Below are 23624 nucleotides of genomic sequence, written 5' to 3' on the forward strand. Positions count from 1 at the left end.
TTCAAGGCATGGTGATAGGGTCCAGACTTGGGACTTGCTTCGTATTCTGGCAGCACAGGTGAATCTACTATGGTTAATAACCGGCGACTTCAATCAGATTTTGTGTGCAGCTGATAAATCCGGTGGTCCACCACGGAATGCTGCAATGATGACATGGTTCAGGGAAGCCTCGATTGATTGTAATCTGGAAGACATGGGGTTTGTGGGTTATCAGTTCGCATGGTTTAATTGGTTCACCAAGGAGCGTTTGGACTGTGGTTGTTGCACGCAAGATTGGCATGTTATGTACCCGTACTCTAGGGTTATCACACTACCTCCAAACAGGTCATATCACAACCCCATTGTGGTGGAGATAGCTGATGCACCAGTTGTCAAAGTGCCAAGGCTCAGGCGTTTTAGGTTTGAGAATATGTGGATGCAACATGTTGATTACACTGCTGTTATTCAGAAGGGATGGTCCATTCCCTCTGTAAGTGAACCTATAAAGCAAGTTGGATTCAAAATTGGTTCAACTAGCAAGCTATTGATGGAATGGGATGCAGGAACATTTCGGCAGAGAAAAACCCATATGCATCTCTTGCAATCTAAGATGGATATGTTGATGAAACTTCCTTATGATCTTGTTCATTTTGAGCAGCAGAAAACTCTCTAGTTTGGATATAATGAACTTTTATTTTTGGATGAAGCTGATTGGCGTTAGAGGTCAAGGGTGGTATGGTTGAAAGAAGGGGATCGTGGTTCAGCCTTTTTCCACAGGAAATCATCTAACAGGCGCAGTCACAATAAGGTGGCAAGTATCACTGATTTGGGAGGACAATGGCAAACTGATCTTGCACAAGTGGCTTTCAGTTTTTGTTGATTACTATGAAAATATTTTTCATTCAGAGGGTTTTGATCCTGCAGCTCTGGCAGTGGTTCTTGAACATATTCATCCATGTATTGATAATGATAAGAATTCTTCTCTATTAGCTCCATATTCATATGAGGAAATCAAGAAGGCTTTATTCCAGATGCATCCATCAAAATCACCTGGACCTGACAGTATGTCTCCTGCTTTTTTTCAAAAGCATTGGGCAATTGTTCAATATGATGTGTGTTTAGTTGTGAGGACTTTCTTAAACACAGGTCTTCTGGATTCTGAGAGTAATTTTACTCATTTGACTCTTATTTCTAAAATTAAAGAGCCTAAAGTTGCAGCTGATTTCAGGCCTATAGCCCTTTGCAACGTGGTGTATAAAATTGCCTCTAAGGTGCTTGCTACCAGATTGAAAGTTTTATTGCCTTCTATTATCTCTCCTCTTCAAAGTGCCTTTGTTCCTGGCCGTTTGATATCCGATAACACTCTTGTTGAATCTGAAGTTGCTCATTTTATGCATAAGCTCCGACATCAGAATGAGGGATTCTTCTCCCTTAAGTTAGATATAAGCAAAGCATACGACAGATTGGAGTGGACTTTCTTAATCTCTATTTTATCTCTAAGGACTAAATTTAGTTTCCCCCCCTGAGGTTTGGGGGTAACATCATGTTAGTCCAGGGTTTCAAATTAATCAGTAACACCCCTGCACTCTCAAATTTCATCAACCGTGTCCAATTTGAATTCCACTGTCCAAATTGGACGTTAATTGCTGATGTGGAACCTAATGGGGCCAGCAATAAGGGCTAAAATTGTCAATTAAATCAAATCTTTTTTTCTTTCTTTCATAAATTCTATTTATTTGTTGTTTGAATAAGAAAAATTCTATTTATTATGATTAAGAAGAAAAAAGCAAAAGTGGTACTTAAGTTTCAAAACATCCGATCAATAAAACCTTTTTTAGACCAAAAAAGAAAAGAAAAAGTAGTACACCCCATATCAAACTATAGGATCTGAAGAGGTGGTAGAGTGGACGGCCTTATATTCCACATCATACACCCAATAAATAAATAAATAAATAAATAAATAAACCCAGAATTTGTCCTCGCCCAAAATCACTTTGCCTTCAAAACCCTAAGTCCCTAACTTTGATTTTCCGATTATTCAAAAAAAAAAAAAAAAAACTTTGATTTTCTGATCGTTCCAGTCGACCCTCACTTGTTTACCGATTCGACTCACCCAGTCGCCACCCACGTTTCCCTATCTCTCTCTCTTCTTCGACTTCTCCTCCTCCACCATCCACGCCTCTGCCCTCCACACATAATAAAGAGAAATCAAACATTCATTATAATTTAGAAATTGTTCTAATCACTTTGTTAGGGGCATCAATGCAAATTAATTCAGGCAATTTCCAATTCACCAGAAGCACAAAAGCATGAGACTTTGAACTTAGATTTTAGAGATATGTGAAAATGATAAACACCTAGATTCGAGCAGTGGCGTCTTCACCTTTCTGAATCGAACTGGGTTACAAATGTCCTTTCCAGGTATGGCCTTGAGCTCGTAATTTTAAGAAGAAGAGCAATCCTCAAGATGGGTTCATGTGATCATAGATTTGTTCTTTGTGTTTATGTTTTGATATGCATAATTGATAGAGGTTATGTTGAAGGATTTATGGTGCAAAATCTAAATTTTATTGATCTGACATGGCTAGGAAATCGAAAAGAGATAATTGCAATTGTAACTTTTGTTTCAATTTGTTGGAATTTGATTTCGGGTTTACTTTTTTATCCTTCAAGTAATGGTTGGAATTTGGAAAGCAAACTAGCTCCCCATTATCATTGAATCAAAGCGCAGCTTCCATCTTTTGCCTCATTATTATTCTAAAAAAAATTTTGTAGGTATTTTCATTTGCTTTTTCTTTTTTGAAATTTTCTTAAATAGATTTAAGAGTTACAAGCGTAATTTAGCCCCTCAAGTGGGCCCGAGCGTGGGAGATTGAACATCCACATCAGCAATTAACGTCCAATTTGGACGGATGAATTCAAATTGGACACGATTGATGAAATTTGAGAGTGCAACGGTGTTACTGATTAAATTGAAACCACAGGGACCAACATGATGTTACCCTCAAACCTCAAGGGGGTAAACTAAATTTAGTCCTTTATCTAAAATGGGTTTTGCACAAAAATGGATTGATACTGTTCTTTGTTCCATTAGAACATTGAGTTATTCTATTCTGCTGCATGGGAAACCTACATGTTGTATTACTCCATCCAGAGGCATCAGGTAGGGGGACCCTCTTTCTCCATATTTATTCATTTTGTGTGTTGAAGGTTTCTCTTCCCTTATTTCTTATGCAGTATCTCAGGGTTCACTGAAGGGGCTAAAGATGAGTCCTCGAGCCCCAACTATTCATCATTTATTATTTGTTGATGACAGTTTTCTATTTGGAGAAGCCTCTATGTGGAATGCACTACCTTCAAGTCTATTCTGAATGTTTATGAGCGTGCTTCTGGCCAAAGGATTAATCTACAGAAGAGCAGTGTTACCTTCAGCAAGAATATGAACCCTGATACTAAAGCTAATTTAGCTTCTATTTTGGGGGTGCAGTGTGTTGAGGACCATGGCAGGTATCTAGGGCTTCCCCTTCATGTTGGAAAATCAAAAGTGGCAATTTTTTCTTACCTTAAGGAAAGATTAACTAAGAAACTGATTAGTTGGCGCACAAAAATCCTGAGTTTTGCTGGGAAGGAGATTCTGGCAGTGGCTCAAGTTATCCCAACTTATGTCATGAGTTGTTATATGCTTCCTAAAGGTCTTTATGATGATCTCCACCATCTTTGTGCTCAATTCTTTTGGCGATGTTCAGATTCTAATCGCAAAATTCACTGGCGTTCATGGGATAGGATGTGCCTGTCTAAAAGTGAAAGAGGCTTAGGTTTCAAGAATCTGCATGCTCATAATTTATATCTGCTTGCAAAATAGGGATGGAGGTTAATCACTAATCCTAATTCCTTGTTGTCTCATTTGCTCAAGGCTAGGTATTTTCCGGATGGTTCTTTTTTGGATGCGGATATGGGGGATTCCCCTTCGTATGCATGGAGAAGCATTATGGAAGCTAGAACTGTCCTGCAAGCTAGATTATTTTGGTAGGTTGGTAATGGCTCCTCTATTAATGTTTGGAGTGATTAGTGGATTCCAAAGGTTTCTCATCATCAACTCTATAAACCGGCTACTTGTAACATTGAGTTAGTCTCTTCCTTGATTGATGCGGATACCAAAAGTTGGAGGGTTGATATTCTGCAAAATTTATTTTCTCAAGAAGTTGTTGACAATACAAGTCATGAGCGATAGTGAAGCCAAGCCTGATAGGCTGCTATCTTGTGTGTTCCTCTCAATTATAGAAATAGAAGAGATCGTTTGAGATAGAAACTTGGGAAGAAAGGTAAGTTTTCTATTAAAACTTCCTACTATGTAGCTCGGGATGTGGTGATGGGGGATGCCTTTGCTTCCTCTTCTCTTGGTGATCCTTTTAGTATTCTTTGGAAGTCACTTTGGAAAGCTAGGATACCTGGGAAGGTCTCTATATGTATTTGGCGAGCTTGTCATAATGTGTTACCAACTAGGGAGAGTTTGAGCAAGAAGGGTTATACTGGTGATATGGGTTGTCTGCTTTGCCATCACCAGTTTGAGAGTGTTGGACATGTGTTATGTGGCTGCCCTACTGCGCAGGAAATCCTTATTATTCCTCTTTTTTCTATTCAGGTTCCTATAACTCATTCTTTTATTTTTAAGGAATTAATGATTACTTGAACAAACATCTACTCTTTCCTTTGAAAATCTTTCTAAGCTGTTGATGTTTTTATGGGGTATTTGGAAGAATAGGAATGATAAATTGTGGAATGATAATGCTAAAAATGCTTCTACAATTGTTGCTTGTACTATGGCTTGGTATGAAGAGTTCATTCAGGCTAATAGGTGTATGACTTTGGTAATCGATAAGAGGACGAAAGCTAGAGTATATTGGTCCCCTCCCATGAGTGGCTTATTGTGCTTGAATGTTGATGGTGCTTATGTTTTTTCACTATAACATGGAGGGATTGGAGGTGTGCTGCGTAATGAGAAGAGTGAGTTCATTATAGGCTTTGCTTATAGAGTGCTTAATGTGTCCTCTGCTTACCATGCTGAGCTTCTTGCTATTAATCTGGGTTGGAGCTTATTTAGGCACTTAGTGTGTCTAATATTGCTCTAATGAGTGATTGTTTAGAGGCTATGAAGGCTGTGATAGCAGAGGATCATAACTTCTCTACTTTGGGAATCATTGTTGAAGAAATTAAAGATTTGTTAGGTGATTTGCTTTCTATAGTTGTTCATCATACTTATAGGACTGCTAATCATGTTGCTCATAGATATGGATGGTAAAAATCCCCAGCGGGGCGGTCTATTGGATACCCGCCTCTAATAGGGGAAAAATTCGGGGACAAAAAATGGGGAATGGGAATGGGGATCCCCAATCCCTGCTATCTAAGATTGGGGATGGGGCAGGGATGGGGGCATGAATGGTATTGTGATCCCCATCCCCAAACCCGCCCCAATGGATGCGGCTATTGTCACCCTACCATTTTCTTTATTCACCGTACAAATATTTGAATTATTGAAAGACTATATTTAAACAAACCCCTTCGGATTAAGCAAATCAAAGTTCTCGTCTCTCTCCAGGGTTTCGCCCAAAAAGTCCCCCTTCTCCATCCGGCGGCGTGCCCTAGGGGCTCTATCGTCGGACGGGTTGTATTGTTCCACCTACGTTGGTGGAGGTAGTGGTGTCCTCACTTGTAGGGGGTTCGATCTGGGCCGCCGCGAATTGAGGAAGGTGGAGGAGGAGATCATGGTCACTATTGGGCGGAGATCTAGTTCTGGTCGGAGTGGTTGGTTTCTGAGGACGCCGTTGCTGGTTTTTGTCACCGGTTGGGTGGGGTTTTAGGTTGCTGCGAGGGCGGTGTCGAAGAGTGCTAGGCTCATCTGGGTTGGCATTATCATTGTTTCCAAATCCGATCTAGAGATGGAGGATGGTTGGGCTGGTGGTGACCGGGTTGACAGATGGTGGCAGATGGCGTCTTTGCAGGTGGTGGTGAGATAGGTTCTGCGGCTTGTCGGCAGGGATGTACCAGAGCTGGGTTGGGCCAGGCATGTTGGCTGGGCTCTTCTTGCTTCTAGGGCTTGGGCTTGGACCTACTACTTGGGCTCAAACCAGGCTACTATTTTATTTGTAGCTTTTCTTATTTTATGTTGTTTAGTTTTATTGCGCATTTTATGAGCAATAAGTCCCTGCATATGTTGTGTAGGGCTAGTCGGGCCTTTTGCCTGTGTGTGCACTCAAAGTGCCTTGTCTGCTCTAGGTAGGCGGCGAGCTCCTTGCTTCGTCAAATGGTCGCTACCTCCTAGTGGCAGGGTGAAACTTGGTGTCACTGGATGTATTTTCCAGTGGCAACATGGTGGGAAAGCTGTGAGAATGGATATTATGCTACGATGTATTCGAGTTGCAGATTGAGTTATCTTTCCGTTGTGCCACCACTGAGAAGCAAATAGAACCGTCTGGAGCGCGTTCTTTGCTAGTTGGTGCGTATTTGAATACAATTGTTTAGTAGAGACTCATGATATTATTTCAGGATGTACTCTAGGTGCCTATTATAATCAGGGGTTTAGGCTCAATATCCCCCCCCTGTATTCGACGGTTTCATTAATTAAGGCTTGAGGGCAGCCGCACCAGCCCTTTATTCAAAAAAAAAAAAAAACTATATTACCCAAATGCAAAATGACTAATAAGTACACTAATTTTCTAAAATTTAAATCTTTATGGAAAACTAAAGAGATAACTAATTAAATACAAAACTACTTAATTTCTCTTCTGAAAACATTAATCTTCATCTTCTCCATCCAAATTTCAATTTATTACAATTTTCTTTTTTATCTTTTTGTTCGTCCTTATCGTTAATTCATTATTCAATTCACAAAACCATTAGTGTTTACTTCATCAAAATCTTTATAATACCTTTATAAACACCGAAAGTAAAAAATTTAAAACACAAAAAAAATCAATCTTTTTTTCATTGCTCATAGTAGCACTTATTAATTTTTTAATATGGATTGAAATAAACAAACATTGAAACTGAATGGAAAAAATAAAAAAATGGAAGTAAATCAAATTATGATTTTATTAGGAAACTTTAATATATTTTAGGACGTATTTTTAATTAATATAAATTAAATGAGAAATTTTCGTTAAACAAAATAAATTAAAATATGTCATATGATGGAGGATATTCCTGGAAAGAGAAATGGGTTGGATAAGTAAATCTAATAATTGTAATTAAAATGTAGGGTGTAATGAGCAAGTAGAGTGAACAAAGAAAATTATCGGGTGGCAATAGCCTCACCATATATACATTTATTTAACTTATATATTTTAATTTTTTTTTTTTTGAAAGGAAAGACGACAAACTATATTAAATGATAACAGAGGTTACATGGAGCGATGCAAAAGCTTTGAAAGAAAGCAATAAAACATAACGAGAGGCACAAACGCATCCATAATAAAGAAAAAACAATAAATGATAATAAGATGCACAGACGCATCTAGAATGAAAGGTAACCAGGATGTGACTTGATGTCGAACGACATCATTGCACTGCATATGTCATTAAAGTAGTGTAAATGTTATAGTAACCGTAATCGTAACCGGCGCAATGATCACCTAGGAAAGGTGATTCACTCACCAGGAGTTCGAAAGTAACCGAGGGTGTCAGAAACTCGAAAATTAGCAAACGAAATCCTAAGAACCAGAACCAATACCAGATCAATATGAGCAGCTGTCTCGGATCCAAGATCCGTATTTGTAAGAGATTAGGATCCCAAATCCTGATCCAAATTAGGCCCGAGACCTAAATTAAGTCTACAAAAGCAGTTTTGACAAAAGCCCAAACCCATGTGAATATGATTAGGGCACCCAAACTTATAGGCACCTTAGAGTCATCTCCACTCTCGACACCCCAATGCCTGCGCACCCAAACACCACTTATCAGAGCCGCCGCGCTGTTATCTCTGCCTGAATCAATCTGAGGCTCCCTCAAATCTTGAAGGAAGAGAGAAATTTGAGGAAGGTATCCGGACAACAGACCTGGGAAGACTCTCAACGTCAATTGGATCAGCAAATTCTGCTAGAATCGGCCTGAACGCATCTCCCCCAACCCTCGTCGAGAAGGACTCAACCATGGATCCATCTTCTCGCGCCGGGCGGAATCGATCTCACCTTTTACCGACTCGGTGACACCACCGCTTGATCGATCTAGTCTGGGCATGCCCCAAGCACAAACCAACCCGACCCACCTCGCCAGATTTGAGACGCGCCCGCTGAGGCCTCGACGAACCACGACAATGAGCTGCCATCCGCGATGATAGATTAGCTATCGTCCTCAACGCTGATCGAACCGGCAAAGTGCACGCCTCCTCCAGCTCAGCGCACGGCAGCAGCCGCACTGACATAGGATAAAGTGAGACGGAGGGGAGAACAGAGTCTCCACTCCAAAGAGCCGACACCGGAGAAAGTGAGGGAATAGAATCCCATTGAAGAGGGAAGGTGCTGCAAAACCACGCCCAAGGGCGGCGACCGCTCAACCCTAGCAGAGTATTGCTAGGTCTCAAGAGATTTTTTTATTTCAAATTAATTTTCAATTTGCCTTCATATTGTGTGTCAGTTAGTTTATATAATTTTAATTTATTTTTATAATATAAATCATAAATATATACATCTATTACTTTACTTTAATGGCTACACTTTTACTTTAATGGTGTTTTGACTTTTGCACTCACTAAATTATGATTTATGAATTTAATCATGTTTTAAATTTATTTGTTGTAAATTTTGATTTTAAAAAAGACAATATGAGAAAAAATTATTTTATTTATTAAATTCTTATTAGAGATTTGGGGCGGGTTTGGAGGCTTAGTCCCCAGTGGGGATAGGGACGGGGAATCCTCAATATATTTTTATTGGGAATTGGGGCGGGGATGGAGGTAAGGAATGACCCCGGGGATGAGGATGGTATTGTGATGCTCATCCCCAACCCGCCCCATTGCCATCCCTACTTATAGACTAGCAGGATTTGGTTTTGATTATGACATTCATATGGAATGGTTTGCTCAAGCTCCAGAGTGTGTTTTGGATACCCTACAGTACTATTGTAATCGTATAAATCATTAATACAATTTCATTGTTACCTCAAAAAAAAAAATTCTCCACAATCTAGCATTTAATGAAATTCTTACAAATTTGCATACTTTTGAATAGTGAAAAGATTTGGATGGATAACTTTAAATCCTAATTGAATACAACAAGATTTTAAAGGAAAATCTCAATTGAATACTTATAGATTATTAAATACAAAAAAAAAATCTTGTAGATTCTTAAAAATTTAAAATAAATACAGTCCCTAAATTCTTTACAAAAACTCGGACAATTCCCTTGTTATATTTTTTTATAATTTTATTAATCAAGATTATAACTGAACCGTACTGATTCTTATTTTTTTTAAAAATCTCATTAAATTCAAGAAAGAAACACATAAAACTCAAATAGTTGAAGACTTGCCGAAGAATTTGGTTCGCGACCAAAAACAAGAATTTGGGGGTGGAATGAATTTTGATTGTGATCTTTCCCCACAACCATCCTTGTTAATGGAGAATTGGAAAATGACACGTACGGGAAGTGGATGATTGGACAGGAACGGCGTGGCAAAGCACAGCTAACCGCACTAGAGTCAAATTCTACAACGTACAGAACCGAAGAGGTGTTGTTAGCTCAGCACCTCCCTGTCAAAGTATAGAAAAGTTGATGAATACTTTAATGCAAAAGATGCGCACACTCACATGACTCTTTGCCAATACATATTTCTCTGGACTGAGATTTCAGAGAACCCTCATTGTAGTTTGTTGTCGATTTCAAAGCCCAGCCCCCTCTCCACCAATCCCAAGCGGCAAACTATATTAAAAATAAAAAAACCCATTTTCCCTGCCCCCTCCTATATTAGATGTACTCTGTTGTTCTACTTCTGCCAGACCTACCCCGATCAGCAATCTGAAAACAGAGAAGGAAAAAAAAAAAAAAAATCGAACCCCCTTTCATTCGTTTCTCTATTTTAATCAACACCCTTTGATCTTTTACTATATATCCTGGATTTTCGGTTTTTCGAGGCTTTTTCAGGTCAAACCCAATTTCTACTTCGTCTTCTCTTTCACTCTTTTTCAGCAGCCGTAATAGTATTTGGTTTCATCTTTTCTCCCCCCAGAATACCAACGCTGACCGGTTGATCATATCTGGGTTTTTTCTGTACTGGGTTTTTTGTGTACTTCACAGAAAACCCAACTTGAATTTTCACCAAAGATTCAACCTTTTTGCACCATGATCTGCTCTGTGAAACAATCCCTGGCGATCACAAATGGCTGTGATGTTTTTCTCCGGCCAAAAGCTCGGCTGTCGGTGCAAGGATCTTTGCATTTGCCGTCTCTGCCTTTGAAGAGCTTTCGAAGGTCGGTGCTTTCGGTACAGAAGCCTCTGCACGTCTCTAGCATAGAGACCTTTGGATCACTCAAGGCTCGAACGAGTTTGATCAAATGTCAGGCGTACGAGGCAGATCAGTCAGAGCCGATCGAGCTTCCAAAGGTGGACACTCGATCGGAGGCGGCCAAGAAGTTGAAGATCGGTGTGTATTTTGCTATGTGGTGGGCTCTGAATGTGGTGTTCAATATTTACAATAAGAAGGTGTTGAATGCGTACCCGTTTCCTTGGTTGACCTCCACTCTGTCTTTGGCATGTGGGTCTTTGATCATGTTGGTGTCTTGGGCTACCAGGATTGCTGAGGCGCCCAAGACTGATATGGATTTTTGGAAGGCTCTGTTTCCTGTAAGTTTGAATTGGTTTTTGTTTGGCTGGTTCCTTTTGAATTGTTTTTGGTTTTGTGTGAATGATGGATGGGGTTTGCTGAGAAAGTGAGGGTTTTAACTTGTTCTGCTTTATGGTTTTTAGATTTTGTTTTGTTTTTTGAAAGTGAGTGAGGATTTTTGAAGGGTCTTTGGTTGTGAAAATAACCATTTTGTTTGGATGCTGAGAAATCGAAGGAAAAGAAATTAAATGAAAGTTCTGATATTGAAAATGTAACTGAAATGAAAACAAGTTGGGACAATTATTTGACTGAGTTTAGTGGTTGCCTTTGTTTAAGATTATCTCAATTGTTGACAGAGTTTTGAACTTTTTATGCTAGCCAAGCAATGATTTGGAGATTTTGGTGTTTTACGACCATTGGATTGAAATCTCTATTTTTCTCGTCAGTTACGGATTTTGATTGTAGTGTTCGTTGATTTCTCTGCAGGTTGCTGTGGCACATACAATTGGACATGTAGCTGCAACTGTTAGTATGTCTAAGGTTGCAGTTTCTTTCACCCATATCATCAAGAGTGGAGAGCCTGCTTTTAGTGTATTGGTTTCGAGGTTCCTGCTGGGCGAGTCCTTCCCTACTTCAGTCTACCTCTCCCTTATTCCAATCATTGGTGGTTGTGGTCTTGCTGCTCTGACAGAGCTTAATTTTAACATGATTGGTAACCAAACTTTCTCCCTACTGAAAGCAGAATTTTTAAATTGTTAAATTCTTGATTTCTCGATTTGTGACTTCTTGTTGAAAAAGAAAACAATATAAAAAGTTTCTGTCGGGACTTCTCCAGAATAAAGTTAAGTTAGCTGCTACTGTTGCATCAGCTAAATCATATTTTGTATTACAATTAAACTTACATTTTCTAATGGAGATTTTCATTCTTCATACTGCACCTTTCACCTTGTTATTTTATCTGAACTTAGATGCCATAGCCAGCTTCTTTGTTGGTCCAGTTTTTTCCAAAGACCAGAGCGAGCTCTAGCTAGTTGCATTTTTTTTGGTCTGCTTGATTACTATTTCCATTATAATGAGTTATAGCGTAATTATAGCAGGTTATCCTGTGATTCAAAGATTATGTTTTTTATTTTGCTATTATTAGGTAAATAGAATCTTAAATTTTGTGATTTTCTGTTTGTTTCAGGATTCATGGGGGCCATGATATCAAACTTGGCATTTGTCTTCCGAAACATATTTTCAAAGAAGGGCATGAAGGGGAAGTCTGTCAGCGGAATGAATTATTATGCTTGTCTATCTATTATGTCTCTCATAATTCTCACACCATTTGCAATTGCGGTGGAGGGACCCAAGATGTGGGCAGCTGGATTTGAAACAGCCATGGCGCAAATTGGTCCCAACTTGATATGGTAATTTCATGTCAACTGTCATTTGTTGTTCTTCTGTATATATCTTCTTCTTTTTTCAGGGCACATTGTAAACACATAATAAGTAGTGTCTTCTGGCAAGAACAAGCAATCTGCATGCCATGTATCTCGTCTGAATGGTCTAGGAGTGTAGGGTTTATTTGATCCTTTGAATTTTCACTTAATAGGTACTCTCTTCTAGAGATATCTTGGACCCCCTAGTAGAATGCAGATGATGAAAGGGGCAAGGCATGTCTTGGTTGGAATGTATTGTGCTAGAAGTTAATCTAATTATGTGCATGTTGTTACTGATTAGAGCTTTATACAAGAAACCAAAGTAGTAAATTTTTTACCTTATTGAGAAATGATCCTGTTATCCTATTTTTTTTTTTGCTGAAGGTTTGTTGCTCATGATTATGATGCAGGGTTCTTTTTTTTGTTTTTTTTTTGGTCTTGTAATGGAATTGGAGGAGTTCATTACATGACCTATAGTTTCTCTTTGTTTGTTTGAAATGTCTCTTGCAGCTATGATTTTATGGTTCCGTTTTCTTTATTTCCCGCACAGAGTTTGAAATATCATGAAATGTTGGTTCAAGACCATGCATTGTAACTGTTGTTTTAGACCTAGAATCACTAGCAGAAAAATTCTTCGTGTTTGTTCTTGTTTAAGGCTATGATACCTTTGATTTTTTTTTTTTTTAATACCTGCGTTCTAATACTTATGAGCTGCTGTTGGTTATGAACAATAGGTGGATGGCAGCCCAGAGTGTCTTCTATCATCTCTACAACCAGGTGTCATACATGTCGCTAGATGAGATCTCTCCTTTGACATTTAGCATAGGGAACACCATGAAACGTATTTCTGTCATAGTATCCTCCATCATCATATTCCACACACCTGTCCAGCCTGTCAATGCTCTTGGAGCTGCTATTGCAATTTTCGGAACCTTCTTGTATTCCCAGGTAAGCCCATTTTCTCTTTATGAATTGAGCTGATTGTTCGTTATTTATTTATGGCTTTTTTTTTCCTCTCTGACTTGAAATGCTTAGACATTGCTGAAAAATTTCTTGGATTACCACTATTTGAAAAGTATTATAATATGGATCAATTGCATATGGACTTTTTTCCGCTACTAGGAGCTCTTGTTGCATGCCTTTGAAATTATGATATGGTGTTTGGAATTAATACTTGCCTGCACATTTAGCCCAATTTTGTTAAAGGGTCTGCAATGTGGAACCCAGAATCTCTTGATGTAGATGAGTTTTGTTGGTTTGGTTTCTAATGTCCTCGAAGTTTAAGTTAGGATGTGGATAAACTGTTGTTTTCATATTATAACAGTTTCTTCAATGCAATTTGACTAGTCTGTATATGTAGACAAAGTTTATTTGGTGTTATATGTTTCATACCTTTTGTTTGTACATACAGACGAACATTATTTGTTTCTTTACAGTTCATGCCTTTTGTTTGTATGTGATAGATTCCAACAGAAAGTTTGGTGATATTTTGTGTGGTGCGGGATGTATCATGGGTTTATATTAGTATGACAATGTAAACTTACATCTGCTATGCTATATTCTTTATAAGTTCGACTTGACTCTACAATTGCATCTCCAAAAATTCTATAACAAATAATCTGCCTTCCCTTCCCTTTTATTGCACAGACATTCGTTGATTAAGTGTTAGGTAGAGCCTCGGCTCAGAAATGGAGCAACTATGGGTAGACGTGTTCAATATAGATACCTACGAATATCATGTTTTGCTACCAATTAGCAGTTGATCTGTTTAATGTTAGGTGAACCGCTGTCATGAGATGCTATGCTTGGACCACTGTAGCCTACCAAATTGTACTTAACTACTAATGTTTGTTTCGGCATTAATATACTTGTTGACCATATGATAATATGGAATATGTTTGGTTTCTCCCTAAATATATTTTGCTTTTCTTCAGGCAAAGCAGTGATGAGCCTGTGCTGGGGAAGTTTTACGTACATCGTGTATCATAAACGACGGGAAGGGAGACTTCTGGTGTAGAAAGAGACGGAAGAAGAGGTGCTGTGAAACTCCATGGTTACCGGATTTTTGGTTATATGAATAAACCAAGAGCGTGTAATTGTAGATACTAATAATGGTTGAAACGGCACTAGTGTTATACAAGGAAAGTAGGCACTATTTTTTGCTCTTTTTTTTTTTTTTTTTTTTTTAAATTCATGGAGACTGAAGAGAAATATTTCAATAAGCAAGGATTAATATCTGCAACAGTGTATCTGTTGCTTTGAGAAGCATAATTGACAATGTGGGCCCTCGGCTTAATCGCATTTCTTTGTTTGTTTACGGCTCTTGTTTAGAATCTAATTATGATTACAGCATATCCAATTGATTTAGTGGGTATGCTTTAGCTAATAAGACATTAGAGCTGGGACCTTCTTGGTGCATGTCGCCTTCAGCGGCAATTTTTCATTTGAAATGCAGGAAAATATCTGTTTCCTTTGCATTTTTGGTTACTATAAATTTTCCAAAGACCCCCGTATCAAAAACAGTAGCGTGTTTCTGACGAAAATCCCTTTGGGAAAGGGTATTTAAAAATCTAATCATTACTGAGGCAAATGTAAATAAAGGAATTTAATTTTTTGGTTCCTCAATGTCAATGCCAACGAAATTGTTCTTGGTAAAATGTAATTACACAACGATGCGGAACAATTGTTGTCGGCAAAACTCTCGTCCGAAAGTAATTATACAAACTTAGAGAATTAACTTTATGATGAAGAACAACATTTTCGATGAAAACTATCAAACAAATGAGGAACAACCATTGCTGACGTAGATAAACAAATTTTATTTTTTATTTTTTATTTTTTATGAGGAATAAAATCTTCCTATGAATCCGTTGTCTGCAAAATATTAACAAATTTAATTCTTTTGTTACATTGGAGGACGATCACACGATGATATTTTGTATTTTTACACATGGATTTTATATTAAGAAATGAAATTCACTCCTCATTTAACAATCCATACTCTATGTTTATTTTTTAGTATATTTAGTTTTGTCTTTTTGTACTGTGGATTGTAAAACATATGATGTTAAGATATTAAAAAAGGAACATGGAGTGTGGATTGTAAAATAAGGAGCGCGAATTTGATTCCCCGCATCTCTTTAATTAGATTTCCTTGAATCCAATTATAAATTTTTTTTTTTTTAACCTCACCCATCTCCGCCCTTGATGGGACTCGAACATGTGACCTGGCAAATGAGAAATCATTGTCTTACCAAACATTGAAACCCCAATTGCGCATTTTGGACCACAATCAAAAGATCACATATAATCTGATTAGATGCGAATTCTTCAAAATAAGTTGGATTGAAAGTTTGAAACCATTGCACATAAGTAATTACTGATTAGTCTCTACATGTGCGCTGTTTGACGACGAAGACATTGGGCCTCAAAACAAAGTTTTGGTTTGTACATTTCTTTCTCAAAAATAATATAAAAGAAAGAACCTTTCAAAAAAAAAAATAATAGTATAAAAGAAAGAAAAACCTTGTGGCTCTGATATAATTATGACAAAATTGAAACCCCAATTGCACATTTTGAACTACAATCAAAAGATCACATATTTTAGTGTTTCGAAAATGTTCACCTGGTCAGTTATTGACCAAGAAAATAATACTCAACCACCCTTAGATGTAAATCCAAGGGCAGAGAGAATTATTATTAAGTTGAGGTGTTTTGTTTTTCACCCTTGAATGTAAATCTAAGGGTTGTTGAGCATAAATTTTTTGGTCAGCAACTGACCAGGTGAACACCACTGTTTAGTGTTTTATTTTATTATTTTTTTTTTAATTTTTTTTTTATGGCAGACAACCCATATGGCTGAAAAGAAAAGAGAATAAAAAGAGAGAAGTAAAAATGGTGCTATGCTGTTTTTACATTGAAAATAAGCTCGTATCAAAAAAAAAAAAATTGATAATAAGCTAATTTAGTAGCTCGAAATGAGTAAAATATAGTTATGATCAGAAACTGGACGAACCCCTAAAAGTTTTTCTTGACTTGCAAGTTTGCAACAATAAGAAACTATAAGGTTATTGTTGACCCAAACTTGAACCCAACTCCAACTACATGGACTAAATTGATCATCTCGCCTTCTTTTGTTAATGAAAAGGAAACACACGAAAATTTTGGAATTATACCAAGATCTTGAATCATCTCCACTGAACTCCACCTCCTCTGAACTTTTATCAACAATGCAGAGAATGTCATCCACACAAGCTAGTGAAAAGATTTCCCAAGGATAAGAGACAGGGCTCTAACATTGATTCCCAGCTTAATTCTCTACCTAATTAGCGGCTTCATATTAAGTCAGGTATCTCAAAACTCCATAGTATCCAAGTGGCTATCACTTCAATGTAAACTAGTCAAGGACTCGAAAGATCACCAACTTCATCATCTTCAATCATAAAAGATTGGCATTTTCCTCTTTGAGAAACTTGAAGTGACATTGTCCAGGAACCAGAGAAATTTGCAAGACAAGAGAGGCTTAAACCATTGCAGAAAGGTAGAATACAGTCCTCCCATTCAAAGTAAATTTGCGATCAACTGTTCTTGGATGGTTGATGCCAAGAGACATCATCACCCAATCAACAAATTGATTTCCTAATTAACATGGCTCTATATGACAAGTACATAAGACACATTATTTCCTGTGGTCCTAGTTTTACTGTGATAATACTGTGGTTCGTTCAGTAATGACAGCATCAAACCTTCAAGTGTTTGATGGCAGTATGAACATCCTTATCCCCTCTGCCACTACAGTTAAGCACAACTTTGGTCCCATCAGGAAGAGTAGGGCAGAGCTTTTCTAAGTAAGCCAGTGCATGAGAAGTCTCCAGAGCCGGAATTATTCCCTCCAGTCGTGACAATCTTTTAAAGGCTGCATTAGGAGAGAACTTGATGATTAGCCCAAAAGCTTGATGCTTTTCAAGCAATAGCAATGTAGATGACAGAACATTGTAATATTTCATCAATCAAAGAACATAGTCAAAGAGATTAAGATCGCAGAAAACATAAGGACATTGTGGGCCAGCAAGAAAAATCATAACATATTAGAGGTCTCCGCTTGTTTATGATGTTATCCTGAGGACTATACATTTAGCTTAAAATGGGATGCAACCATGTATTAAACAGTAATGCTATGCATAAAGCATAAAGTAAATAAGTTGTAAACTGTAAATCACATACCCTCCAATGCTTCATCATCTGTAATGCTATAGTATTCAGCACGGCCCAAGTCTTTCAGAAAACTATGCTCCGGTCCAACTCCAGGGTAATCCAAGCTATATGGCACACATAATTTTTATAATTAGTACACTATAAAGCAACATCACAATTGGTGGTCAAACATATCAAAAGACTTCCATACCCTGCACTTATAGAATGAGGCTCAATAATTTGGCCGTCTTCATCCTGTAACAAGTAGCTCATAGCTCCATGCAAAACCCCAACATCCCCTTTGGTTAAGGTTGCAGCATGTTTGCCGCTGTCCAATCCAAAGCCTGCAGCTTCCACCCCAATCAATCGAACGTCTTTGTCTTCCACAAACTCATGGAAGAGTCCCATAGCATTTGAGCCACCACCTACACAAGCTACCAAAACATCTGGTTTCCCACCCCACTTTTCCAATGCCTGTTTTCTTGTTTCTCTACCAATTACCTTGTGGAAATCACGAACCATCATAGGGTATGGATGAGGGCCAGCAACCGAACCCAAAATATAATGAGTTGTCTCTACGTTGGTAACCCAGTCCCTTATAGCTTCTGAAGTAGCATCCTTCAATGTGGCTGTTCCAGCATGGACTCCCCTAACCTGCAGCTCAGAGAAAGGAATAAAAGTTTACAATTTGGAAAGATGGGATTGATTAAAACAGTATATTCAACTCAAAATTAGGATAATAGTGCACATAATAGTGTTTTAAGCCCTTTCACATAATATCCAGTATCAAGAGAAAGACAAAAAAAAAGTGGCACTAAGTGTTGAATACAGTCACTTTCCTATAAAATGCATATCTACTTTCTGTGCGCAAAGAGGAAACATGTATGATGTATCCAATAGGCTACTTATTTCACTAAATCATGCCAAAAAGCACGTCATATGTTCTACAGAGGTAAATTAAACTACCAAGACTAGATCTGAGACAAAGTTCAACGGGCAATATAGCAATAGCAGGTAGCACCACTGGTACTAACTCTAATGATAATGGTATGAAGAATCTTTATTTTGGTCATTACGTTCAGGACATACTATTAGTGAAAAATTGATTTGAAAAAATATGCCTAAATTCAATTCAGTCCAGTTCCATAGATCACTGAATGTTCACCTTGTAAATACAACCTACAATACGATAAGGAAAATGTATCACTTAAAGGAAATGAATTGCAGACCATTACATACCTCAGCACCAAGAAGCCGCATTCTGAAAACATTGAGAGCTTGTCTCTCCATATCTTGGGCCCCCATGTAGATGATACACTGCAATCCAAACCGAGCACAGACTGTTGCAGTGGCAACTCCATGTTGACCAGCTCCAGTCTCGGCAATTATGCGTTTCTTGCCCAATTTCTTAGCTAACAGAGCCTGGGCAACAGCATTGTTGATCTTGTGAGCCCCAGTATGGTTAAGATCCTCTCTTTTCAAGTAAATGTGTGGCCCCTCACCATTAGGACGTTTGTAATGTTCAGTCAGCCGCTCTGCAAAATAGAGGGGAGTCTCCCTGCCAACATAGTCCTTCAAAATGCCATTCAACTCTGTCTGCAATATCATACATTCCTCCAATCAATTAGGAAATTGCATTCAGCTAGTAGCCAAGTAAAAGCACGACGATGTAGGCAAAACTCCTAATGTAAGAAAACTATTCATTTAACGGTGCAAATTCCATAAATCCTATCTACCACTTCTAAATTGAATGGGAGAATGTGGAAGCTTGGAAAACCGTAAGGCCAACAAACAACACTGTATTCAATAACCATCCGGCATCCAAATAATTTGACCTAGATAAATCACGAATTCTACAAATTTCCGATAGTCCCAACAGATTAGGCATTTCTAAATTTCAAAATTATAATTCCACAGCCATATACTTCGCCATTAGGACATGTTCACACTAACAATTTTTCACATTACCTGAAAATCTTCGTCATGAGCGAGCGCGTGAAACGCCGTCTCAAGCTCGGTGAGCGCGTGCATTAGCGTTTCCGGGACGTATTTTCCGCCATACTTCCCGTACCGGCCAAAGGAATCGGGTCGGGGCAGGCCCGCCAGCGACCCGTTTGCGCTCTGGCTATCCATCCGGAGACCAGCAGCGGCGGAGTCTCGGGCGAGAGTGCAGGAGATGGAGGAAGGGGCGGTGGCACGGGAGTTAAATTTCCGGAACTTGAAGGGCAGTCGGGAGGAGTAAGGTTTTGAGAGCGGCGCGGTGATTAGGTTCGGGTGGGTTTTGCAAGCTGTGGTTGAGCTAGTGGAGGCTGCCATAGAATTTGAGAGAGAAAGAAAAGAGTGAATTGAGTGGAGGAACTAGGGACCTTTTTCTATAAATACGAGTATTTTACTATCCAGCGATAGTGCAAGTGGGTCAGCAAATTCAATACACCTCGATATTTATAAAGATATTTTTTTTAATAATAAAATATTTAAGTCATGTTATGTAATCTTTCATTCATATCAGTGTAAATACACGTTGGTGATAGGTTTGATGAATCTCTAGCGGTTACTTTTAAAAAAAATTAAAATATCCTACCTACCTCCACTTTCTGTCGATAAAAAATTCTAAGCCAAATGCAACAATGCGCGGCCGTTTGGACGACGGCAACGTAGCGTTGTGCCCCATTTTGTGGACTAGGGTACGGCTGTATGCAATTCTGCATGTGATGAGATCTTGTGACTTGGATTATAGGACCACTGTAGATTTGTAGTGGTCCCATTGGTAAAGTGCATATGGACACGTATATAAATTATTTATTTCATGGAAAGAAAGTTATTTATTTATTTTTATTTTATGGAATTAGAAATTAAAATTTTTATGAATTTTTTGGTTTAGTGTTTGAGAATATTAAGGAAGTTGTCGGGGAATTTGTTAAGAAATTTGTAGTCAATGTAATATAATGAGGAAAAGGCAAAATAGTCAAATTACCCCCTGACTTTTCTCATGGCTGCCGATTTACCCCATGACATTTCAATTTTGATTATCTATACCCTCACTTTCCTAATTGTTGCCGATTTACACCCTATCGTTATTTTTTGGACTTTCCATCCAATTTTCCATTAATTTGGTTAGCACGTGAGGGGCTTTTTCGTCTTTTCAACTATCACTCAAAAAATAAAATTAAACAAAACAACACATCGTCAAAGAAATAAAAAATAAAAAAAATAAAAAATTGTTCTTCGTTAAAAAAAAAAAAAAAAAACTTGCCCTTTGTCGCTTCTTCACTGTCCATCTCTTCTTCTTCTTCACTCCCTTTATTTTAAGTTTGATCGTTAGCTTGCAACTGATCGCTTAATTAATATTTGCTAGTCACATCAAATGATTGGATGATCATATCACTAAAGGAGAAACAATCTTTGATCATTTAGGTTTCTGGTTTTCTTTTTCTTTGAAAGCCGAACTGATCATTAATATTTCAAACATTCATATCAAAGTTTCCAGTTGGAGGGGTTTGTATTGTGTATAAGATTGAGAAACCATCGAACAAACTAAAATATTTATATCTATGGAAGATGAAAATTAAAATTGCAGCAAGCATGTGAAGGTCATCTTGATTGATTCAAGTTGGGATTGTGTCATATTGATCTCGATAAAAGGAACATAGATGAAGAGGTCATGCTGAGAAGAAGATAATTGAGAGATAGATAGAGAAGAAGATGAGAGGCTGAGGCAAAAAAAAAAAAGTTGTGGGAGATGAATAGCAGTATTTTATTTTTTATTTTTTAACAAGGTAATTTTGTACTTTTTTCTTGATTTTTGTTTTTTTGGTGACAATTGTAGAGACGAAAATGCCCCACACATGCTACCCAAATAAACGGAGAAATTGGATGGAAAGTCTAAAATTTAACTATAGGGTGTAAATAGGCAACATTTAGAAAAGTGAGGGTGTAAATAATCAAAATTGAAATGTCATGGGGTAAATCGGCAGCCATGAGAAAAGTTAGGGGGTAATTTGACTATTTTGTCTGAGGAAAAATAAGTAACAAATATAAGGAAAGAGTGAGCGAAAATGAATTTTTCTTTTTTTTTATAGAAACCAATGGTGAAAATGAACTTTGAGGCACAGACGAAACTATTTTCTCCAATTTTTTCTGTCCTCTTGTAGAACCATGACAGATTGCCACATGGTCTGACGGCCCAATAGATAATGCCACGTGGATTTTTTGTTGACACCTCATATCATGGTTAAATTTACACTACATTCTACTGCATTAAAACTAAACAACGTGAAAAAAATATATATATTCCTAAACCTATCGTTAGCAGCTATCGCTAACTATATAAGCCTTATCAAAGAAACACTAGATAGAGACTTTTGTTTATCTCATCACCCAGAGAATTCACTACTACAATCTTGTTATTTTTCTATTAAGACTGAACTTCCTCTCCCCAACAATGAATAGAGATGCAGATGATGATCATAACCAAGGTAAACAAGTTGTTCAATCATGTTATTTTAAGTCTTATATGTATGTACTTGGTAAAAGTTCAGAACACGCTTCTATGTTTTTCGAATTGGGTTCCAAAGCAATAAGTCAAAGTTTTGTTGCTTTAATACCATCTCTTGTAGTTGTCAGGTCACTCAGATGTATGAATACATGGGCTAGTTATGCCATCATGCTTTTAACAGTTTTTCACATTACCTGAAAATCTTCGTCATGAGCGAGCGCGTGAAACGCCGTCTCAAGCTCGGTGAGCGCGTGCATTAGCGTTTCCGGGACGTATTTTCCGCCATACTTCCCGTACCGGCCAAAGGAATCGGGTCGGGGCAGGCCCGCCAGCGACCCGTTTGCGCTCTGGCTATCCATCCGGAGACCAGCAGCGGCGGAGTCTCGGGCGAGAGTGCAGGAGATGGAGGAAGGGGCGGTGGCACGGGAGGTAAATTTCCGGACCTTGAAGGGCAGTCGGGAGGAGTAAGGTTTCGAGAGCGGCGCGGTGATTAGGTTCGGGCGGGTTTTGCAAGCTGTGGTTGAGCTAGCGGAGGCTGCCATAGAATTTGAGAGAGAGAGAGAGGAGTGAATTGAATTCAGGAATTAGGGACCTTTTGGAGGACCGCAACGTAAAAGTGGACTAGGGTACGGCATGTGATGAGATCTTGGGACTTTGATTGTAGGACCATTCTAGATTTGTAGTGCGAAAATGAATTTTTCTTTTTTATGGAAACTAACGGTGTAAATGAACTTTGAGCCACAGAAGGAACCTAAACCCTAAAGGAAATTCGACAAATTTTTCTGCCCTCTTGCAGAACCATGCCAAATTGCCATATGGTCCATCGGCCCAATAGATATGACACGCACATTTTTTTTTTTGACACCTCATGTCATGGTAAATTTACACTACATTCTACTGCATTAAAATTAAACAACGTGAAAGAGAAATTTTCAATACACTCTCTCAATTACTTAATACATATCCCTTATATTTTTTTATAACATTTTTTTTATCAAACTTCCATTTATGCCTCTCCTCATTAAATAAATAAATGAGAAAAACTTAAGGAAAAAAAATATATAGGCTATGTATGACAAATATTTATTTAATACATTCTTTTTGCTTTATTGTGAAATTAATTGCTAATTAATTTCGGCACTTACCATTTTGATATTCACTAATTGTTTTTCTTCTTTCTCATATAAATGAGGTTGGTATATCGCTAGAAGATTACCTTTATTGTTTTTCAAGTTGAAAAACTTGATGTCTCTAAGATTTTAAATTATTCAATGTATGTCAATATCTTCGTGATCGATATAGTCATGGTCAATATTAAAATCGGTAAAGAATGAGTCATGATGGTTGGTTTGCAAATAAAGTGATTGGTCATGATGTATTCATGTATCTAAGATATATTTGATGGTTTTATAACTTTTTTCACTTTGTTTCAACAAATTTGGTTTTATACATATGATCTTGAAGAGATGGATTGTAATATGAAGACGAGGAGAAAATTTAACCCATAAGAAATATTTAATTAATATTCTGATATATAAAAGCATTTATTTCTTACTTTATTTTTGTGAACTCTTCTTTGTTTTTGTTTTTAGTTATTATTAATGATGAGGGGTATAAATGGAATTTTGATGACAAAAAAATATATGGGGTGTGCATTAAGTAATTGGGGATGTGTATATAAAACTTCTCAACGTGAAAAAATAAGAATATTCCTATCGTTAGCA

The 23624-nt window shown here is 37.8% G+C and overlaps 2 protein-coding genes across 3 annotated transcripts; one reads left to right on the top strand and one right to left on the bottom strand.

Annotated features, from left to right (window-relative positions):
• The first annotated feature begins 9757 nt into the window (after positions 1-9757).
• LOC112164947 (glucose-6-phosphate/phosphate translocator 1, chloroplastic) lies at positions 9758-14529 on the top strand. Its single transcript, XM_024301314.2, has 5 exons — positions 9758-10811; positions 11278-11503; positions 11978-12200; positions 12947-13160; positions 14147-14529. The coding sequence occupies exons 1-5, from the start codon at positions 10311-10313 to the stop codon at positions 14156-14158; spliced, it is 1176 nt and encodes a 391-aa protein (XP_024157082.1). The 5' UTR covers positions 9758-10310; the 3' UTR covers positions 14159-14529.
• Positions 14530-16645: 2116 nt separating this feature from the next.
• Positions 16646-22553, bottom strand: LOC112165567 (tryptophan synthase beta chain 1). Of its 2 annotated transcripts, none has more exons than XM_024302124.2 (5): positions 19374-19745; positions 18645-19001; positions 17617-18059; positions 17436-17530; positions 16646-17127 (listed from the first exon to the last, which is right to left on the bottom strand). In XM_024302124.2, exons 1-5 carry the CDS (start codon positions 19719-19721, stop codon positions 16952-16954), a joined length of 1419 nt encoding a protein of 472 aa, XP_024157892.1. In that variant the 5' UTR covers positions 19722-19745; the 3' UTR covers positions 16646-16951. The 2 variants fall into 2 exon arrangements, with proteins under 2 accessions (XP_024157892.1, XP_024157891.1); XM_024302123.2 differs by lacking the exon at positions 19374-19745 and adding an exon at positions 22095-22553 and having other exon boundaries at positions 16952-17127.
• Between the last annotated feature and the right edge of the window lie 1071 nt (positions 22554-23624).

Source organism: Rosa chinensis, chromosome 5 (assembly GCF_002994745.2).
Source record: "Rosa chinensis cultivar Old Blush chromosome 5, RchiOBHm-V2, whole genome shotgun sequence".
Classification (NCBI taxonomy): Eukaryota; Viridiplantae; Streptophyta; class Magnoliopsida; order Rosales; family Rosaceae; genus Rosa; species Rosa chinensis.

Excerpts from the sequence above, each read along its gene's own strand:
- LOC112164947 (XM_024301314.2), top strand. The coding sequence starts at position 10,311 with ATGATCTGCTCTGTGAAACAATCCCTGGCGATCACAAATGGCTGTGAT. Across the intron at positions 10,812-11,277 it reads TTTGGAAGGCTCTGTTTCCT|GTTGCTGTGGCACATACAAT; the intron begins GTAAGTTTGAAT and ends ATTTCTCTGCAG. Across the intron at positions 12,201-12,946 it reads ATTGGTCCCAACTTGATATG|GTGGATGGCAGCCCAGAGTG; the intron begins GTAATTTCATGT and ends TATGAACAATAG.
- LOC112165567 (XM_024302124.2), bottom strand. The coding sequence starts at position 19,721 with ATGGCAGCCTCCACTAGCTCAACCACAGCTTGCAAAACCCACCCGAAC. Across the intron at positions 17,531-17,616 it reads CCTCATTCTATAAGTGCAGG|CTTGGATTACCCTGGAGTTG; the intron begins GTATGGAAGTCT and ends TGTGCCATATAG. Across the intron at positions 17,128-17,435 it reads AGATGATGAAGCATTGGAGG|CCTTTAAAAGATTGTCACGA; the intron begins GTATGTGATTTA and ends CTCCTAATGCAG.